Below are 7,500 nucleotides of genomic sequence, written 5' to 3'. Positions count from 1 at the left end.
GCATGCACAGCTTCATCTTAGATCTAGATCAAAACCCCTATTTTTGAGCTATATGTTTTAATATGCACCAAAACACATTTTAAAGTACAATATATTAATGATATTAATTGCATCATTGCATTTCTTATCTTACGGGATTTTAATTTACCTGCAACACTCTTGCACTTTAACCTCTGTAGCAATAAGATTATGGAGAGAAATAAAACATCATTAGGCACAGACAAAGAACAACACAAAACATCGAGATAAGGAGTAAGTTTGCCAATACACATTAAGATCTGGCAATGTGGGGTTGCAGAGTTGCAGAGCTGAGGCCACACAGGACAAGCAAGAGCGGGATCAACCGAGGAAGCAAAAAAAAAAAAGGCGTCACACTCGAATGTTGTTACCTTCGATCCTTGGAGCTTCCGGCCAGCGCTCGCCTCTGCTGCCGCCCTGACACATATCTACAAGACCGGTCGTGGCTAGTCAAGAGCCGCTACGGGGGGTGGGGGATGGGGGTGGGGGGGTTCTCGAAACCCAAGGCCGGAGTGGAAGAGGGAGACTTTTCGACTTTTCGTTGTGAATGGTTTCGTTGTGGTTGTGTTGTTTGTGTGTGTGTGTTTGTTGTTTGTGTGTGTGTGTGTTGTTTGTATTTGTGTGTGTGTGTGTGTTTTCTTTATCTGTGTGTGTGCGTGTGTGTGTGTGTTTTGTGTGTGTGTGTGTTTGCGTGTGTGTGTGTGTGTGTAGGTCTATGGGTGGGTCTATGTATGTGGTAGTGTGTGTGAGTGTTTTGTTTTGTGTGTGTGTGTGTGTATGTGTGTCTTTTGTAGTACTAGGTATGAAAATCTTGAATATTTACATCTAAATATTCAGTTTCGAATAAACTTACAGGCGGGTCGACCTTGGGTTCGGGAGGAGACATGCATCCATATCCAAACAAAATACAGGTGGTTATGGTTAATAGCTATATACTAAATCTAAATCAAACTTCAGTTACAATACATAGCATATAACACAGCAAGTATCACAGCGTCTATGGACTAAGGGATTAATACTACATCTTTCATTAAATCAAATGAAAAAATACAGATAAACTTGTAAAAAAAATAATAATAATAATGATAATAAAAAAATAAAATATATATCCATTTTGTCTGCTTCATAAAACCTCGAATTTTAGATAAATACATCAGCCTTGCTATATCACATATGTTATCAATATGGAAAGATGAAACACAGTCAGTTTAGGAATTTCAGATCAATTTCAGATCAATATCAAATCAATTTGGCTGTTTGCTCTTTCATTACGGTTGTGTTTCATTTCATTTTTTTTTAATGTTATTTTTGAGTGTGATCTCCTGATACATTGTAATTCAACTGCAGACCAACATGCAATGCCTTTTTGACCGTTCAGTTGACAGAAATGATGATTTCCGTGTCGGTGCATGTTGCATATATTATAAAACCTCAATATTTATTGATCAGTTCGTCAAATTGATTTCAAATCTATGTCATTTCGTGAAACGGGAAAAAATAATCATATACGGTAAAAAAAATAAAATTTAGTTTTTCAAATGGTAATATTGACTGAGTGAAAGCCGAGAGTCCATGTTGCTCGAAGCATTAAATAATATTTGACTTTGACTCTGACTTCCTGATTTACATATCAGTTAAATGTGAACTTTGAATATGTTCTATCAAAATGGAAGTTATAGCTACCGTATGTATGTATGTAGGATTAGAGAATAGATCAAAATGATTATTGCTACTGCCCAAAGAAATTATGTAATATCTTTTTCTTTTCTTTTCTTTTCATTATTATGTAAATTAAGGTTAAAAGTTAGTGATGATCTGTATGGCTATAATGCAACTGATCTTTGGCTGTATAATAATCCATGTAAATATACTTAATATATCGATAATTTATAACTAATCGGACACTGACTGTCATGAGGCTTTCATCTCAAAAATAGATAAACAAATAACAAATAAACATCATGTAAACAGCAAACAGCAAATAATGAATAAAGAAAAAACAAAAAACATATAAATAAATAAGTAAAAAAAAAATAAAAAAAGTAAAGTCACGGGGTAAGTAAAAGGTTAATAATCCCAACATAATGTCAGGCTACAGAATGTATATACACTGGTATCGCTTCGGTTAATCAATTACAGATAAAACGACTCACTACGCACCTGAACCAGTCAACGTTAGCCTTCGGTTGCGGAAGCCTGACGTAGGACGAACTCTGGTGGGGTGCCAAGTCCACGGAGAAGTCGGCTGGGCACTGGATGAACGGTCTCAGGGTGTCTGCCAGAATAAGGCTTGTGTAGTTGATGTTGGTTTTTGTTCCGATATATATTTGTGTGTGTGTGTGTGTGTGTGTGTGTGTGTGTGTGTGTGTGTGTGTGTGTGTGTGTGTATGTATGTATATATATATATATATATATATATATATATATATATATATATATATACATATCCTTATATATACATATACTTATATATATATATATATATATATATATATATATCCTTATATATACATATACTTATATATATATATATATATATATATATATATATATATATATATATATATGTATATATATATATATGCACAAAATGCGCATATTCATATACATATATACAAGTATGCGTGCACATATATATACATATAATATAATATCACACACACACAAAAATCACACCCACACACAAAAACACACACAAACAGACACATACACACATAAATATATACATATATATATATATATATATATATATATTTTATATATATATACATATATATATATATATATACACACAAACACACAAACACACACACAAACACACACACACACACACACACACACACACACATACACACACACACACACACACACACACACACACACACACACACATATATATATATATATATATATATATATATATATATATATATATATATATATTTATATATATGATTAAATTAATATGCATAATCACACAAGCATACTCCTAGTCTTTTCATTATTATTACGCACTTACACACCTGCACGCACGCGCGCACGCACACAAACACACAAACACACACACACACACAAACACACGCACGCATCCACAAAGTTTTATCACTATTACTATACATCCACGTGTTAATATATTCATTCACATGGAAACATACTACACACGTATTCATTATTATTACTATTAGTTCATGTTTCTGCATTCATCATTTATATTACACTACTTGTCTCTGTAACCATTCAGTCACTATATACAAACGATTAAATTTATTTCTACGTTCTTGAGGTGGTATGTGTTTACAGTGATCCTTCTGTTTAAGATTTCATTTAATTTGTAATATACAATGGAATCATGAACACAAGTATTGCTTACGAACTAACAGATGTTGTATAGAATTGGAAAATCTAATATTTACGTAATTTACTTGGTTATAATGTGTTGGTGGTAATTTTATCAACACGCCTAATAATGACAATAAAAACAACTAGATAAAAAATAATGATAATGTTGATAACAATAATAGTGATGATAATAATAATAATGATGATAATAATGATGATGACAATAATAGTAATGATAATGACAAAAAAATATCATGATAGTAATAATAACAACAATAATTATGATGATGATAAGGAAGATGATAGTAATATAGAGGATGATAATGATAATAACAGTAATAGCAATAATAATAATAATAATAATAATAATAATAATAATAATAATAATAATAATAATACATAATGACAATGATAATAAAAAAAAATAATCATGACAGTAATGATAAATTGATGGATAAATTGAATAAATACAGAGATCTTGGCTATGTATTTCCAATTACTATATGTATCTGTGTTAATCAACAAAAACTCGATAAAAAGGACTGATGATCAAATATTTCTGATACTGATATAATAATTTCAAGTCTATAGAAGAGTATCTTTAACAATAATAGGACAGTTTCATAAACCCATATCGAACAGTTTCTCAAATGTGAGAAAAATATTTCTTGTTAATAGTAGAATAATTTCAGTACATCAATGTGAGCTTGTTTAGTCATATATGATGAAACATCTACCCTCTTTCTGCACCCTCATACAATGGGCGTAAAAATCTGCAATCTCACATTTAAGCTCCTCAAATCGCAAGCATTATATAGGCATACACAGAGAAGCGTTATGTTTGCTCATACAGCTAAACTGAAAAGTCAAAGCGCATTTACACGACCTGGTCAACAGTTGTTATAAATCTAGGAGGCAAAGTCATCCAGATTCTACGATGCAGCATATTGGTTAGAAGTGAATACAGAGTTACTTGAACAACAGCAGCCTATATGCTCTGGCGAATAGAGCAGGAGGATTACTGAACCAAGAAGCTTTACATCGCCTACCATTACTGTCTCGATACAACCATTCGAAGCCGTGAAACCTTGGCAGAGAGTGCAGGGAGTGTGTGAGGGTGCCATCTGTTGGGATGACAGGCGGTAGATGCTTTAACATAGGGAGGAGGGCTGGAGAAGCTTCAGCATTTTCAGCCTGGTAGGAAGCCTTACCATGGTCTTCTGGCACAGCTTCAATGCATACTTTTTTTTTTTTTTTGATTAACAGATGTAGAGAAATACTTAGATTGTCAGATATGAAAAGCCACAGGGAGAGAGAGCGAGTGAGAGAGAGAGGGGGGGGGAGAGAGAGAGAGAGAGAGAGAGAGAGAGAGAGAGAGAGAGAGAGAGAGAGAGAGAGAGAGAGAGAGAGAGAGAGAGAGAGAGAGAGAAAGGGGAGGGAATTTTGCGATTTAGTCATTCTTCTTGTAAGCAAAAGCGGTGTTCGAGACAATCATTACAGAATTATTTTTTTTCATTTCAAATGATGAAATGAAGCATCAGTTTCCATTAAAACTATCTAAAAAAAATCAGAATTACTCACAAAACAATCATCAGATTAGCCAAGTAATAGGTAAGTTCTCAGCAGTACCTACATTCACCGTTATATCTCAAGCCCCCCAGAACAGTGACTCCATAAAAATAAAGCTATGGCACACCAAGTACCTTTCTCGCAATAGGGAGTCACAGCATCAGGGGACCACGTTCCTGCAGGCTGGCACGTCCTGACTGGGTTCCCTACCACGCGGTAACCAGGTGAGCACGACAGGTAGCAGTGTTGTCCCACGCCCGAAGTGCGACGCGTGCATCGAACGGGGGACACTCGGCCGTGCTCCACCTCCGCCAGGGCCGAGCATTTCACAGCTGGTGGGAAGGGGAGAGGTTTGTTCAAGGATTCATAAGAGACAAAGGAGTTAAATATATGAACTTTATCTTTTATGTGAATACTGATTGTATGGGTGGCATGTTGATTAGGGAGAAGGGAAAGATCATGGATAAAAATGACAAAGACACGCACAGTCACATACAGAGAGACAGAGGCAGAGACAGAGATGAACAGAAACAGAGACATAGACAGACGATAGAAAGACAGAGACATAGAAAGAAACAGAAACAGAGAAAGAAACAGAAACAGAGAAAGAAACAGAAACAGAGACATAGACAGAGACAAAAACAGAAACAAAGACACACAGATACACAGACAGAGACACAGACAGATAGACAATCAAACATAGATATAAATCACCACAGTACCTTGACACGTGACCGGATTCTTGGACCAAGTTCCTGACTGCAGACAAGTAGTATTGGCATGGCCGTGGAGCGCCGCCCCCTCCGAGCACGTGAAGGAGCAGGTGGTGCCCATGGGGTAGGCTCCCCCAACCAAATCCTTGGAACAGACCATTTCCCCGTGAAGAGGCGCCACGATCACGGGGCAGAACACAGGCTTGGCTGGCGAGGAGTATGTAAAGTTTGTGCTCAGTACATGGGAGTAAAATGACTAATGGTAGTAATTTCAATGGAAACTTTATTCTTAATATCGATGGTATTGCTGATAATGGTTGTTGTGATCTTCGGAATAATGATGAATGTGATGATGAAGGCGGTGGTGGTGGTGAAGAAGAAGATGAAGATGATGATGATGAAGATGAAGATGATGAAGATGAAGATGAAGATGCAGATGATGAAGATGATGAAGATGAAGATGAAGATGAAGATGAAGATGAAGATGAAGATGAAGATGAAGATGAAGATGATGAAGATGAAGATGAAGATGAAGATGAAGATGAAGATGAAGATGAAGATGAAGATGAAGATGAAGATGAAGATGAAGATGAAGATGAAGATGGAGATGAAGGCGAAAACGAAAATAAAGATGAAGACGAAGACAAATAGCAATAGTAATGGAAAGTTTGTTTCAGAAATAATGATGACTGTTATGATGATAAGGATGACAACTTCGACAACGACGATAATAAAAATAACAATGAAAATAAGGATGAAAATAAAGATGACGAAGAAGAAGAAGAAGAAAAAAAAAAAAAAGAATATGAAGATAAAAACGAAGAAGAAACCAAATACAATCACAATCCAAAAACAAAACAAAAACATCTAAAACAAAAAAAAAACAAACAAATAAATAAATAAGCCAATAAACCAATAAAAAAAATAAGAAATAACAAAAAAAAAAAAAAAGAACTCCAAAAGCCACCGAACTCACGATCGCACGAATGGCCGTCTTCACCAAGGTCGTACTCCACGGAACACCCGCAGTGGTAGGAGCCGAGGGTGTTGAAGCAGTCCTGCGCACAGCCGCCGTTGCCCTCGTCACATTCGTTCAAGTCCCAGCACTGGTGGGAGGCACTAGGGGGGAGAGGGGGGAGGGGGAGAGGTGAGAGAGAGGGGGGGGAGTGGTAAGAGGGGGGAAGGGGGGAGTTGTGGTAAGAGGGGTTATAGGTTTATTTGGGTTATTGTAGTTGGGACTTCTAAAATTGGTGATGTTAGTTGGTATGTGATTTATCTACATTTTTTTTCTCTTTTTTTTTTAGTTGGTATTTTTATCTACTTTTTTTCTTCTTTTTTTTTAGTTGGTATTTTTATCTACTTTTTTTATCCGTTACTGTTTATTTAATGCGAGGGATATCCTGTTCTTGATATCATTTTTGGGCAAGAATTAGATGTCGTAGTAAGATGTAAGAATTGGTATGACTAATTATTGTTCTTAGGGAAACGATGACTGGTGCAATCAAGACCTTTAGCTTTTTGAAATGTTTTTATGTTGTGTTTTCCGGCTGTTTTGGTAACATTTCTTCAAGAATTGGAAGCGTCATTTTCCTGGAGAAAAGTCGACCCAAAGCAGCAGACTTAATGTTCTTTTTCCATCTTGTGGAATGAGAGAACTGTTTTCTGAAAGCGTCTTACTGCTATTTACTAATGCTCTTTCTCTCTCTCTCTCTAACTCTGTCTCACTCTTTCTCTCTCTCTCTCTCTCTCTCTCTCTCACACACACACTCTGTCTCACTCTTTCTCACTCTCTCTCTTTCTCACTCTCTCTCTCTCTCTCTATCTCTCTCTCTTTTCCTCTTCCTCTTCCTCTCCCTCTCCC

At 36.0% G+C, this 7,500-nt stretch overlaps 1 protein-coding gene across 1 annotated transcript in view; it reads right to left on the bottom strand.

Moving 5' to 3' along the window:
* Positions 1-7,500, bottom strand: part of LOC122259181 (uncharacterized) — a 65,707-nt gene that overhangs the window by 19,117 nt on the left and 39,090 nt on the right. Inside the window, exons 20-25 of the mRNA XM_086554664.1 lie at positions 6,616-6,758; positions 5,649-5,846; positions 5,061-5,258; positions 4,407-4,481; positions 2,179-2,293; positions 390-446 (exon numbers count right to left, since the gene is read on the bottom strand). Coding sequence (XP_086410790.1) covers positions 390-446; positions 2,179-2,293; positions 4,407-4,481; positions 5,061-5,258; positions 5,649-5,846; positions 6,616-6,758 — 786 coding nt within the window. The remainder of the gene's footprint in view (positions 1-389; positions 447-2,178; positions 2,294-4,406; positions 4,482-5,060; positions 5,259-5,648; positions 5,847-6,615; positions 6,759-7,500) is intronic.

Source organism: Penaeus japonicus, unplaced genomic scaffold, assembly GCF_977035675.1.
Source record: "Penaeus japonicus unplaced genomic scaffold, GWHDUDI00000001_assembly GWHDUDI00000030, whole genome shotgun sequence".
Classification (NCBI taxonomy): Eukaryota; Metazoa; Arthropoda; class Malacostraca; order Decapoda; family Penaeidae; genus Penaeus; species Penaeus japonicus.
This window is presented reverse-complemented; position numbering and strand designations above follow the sequence as displayed.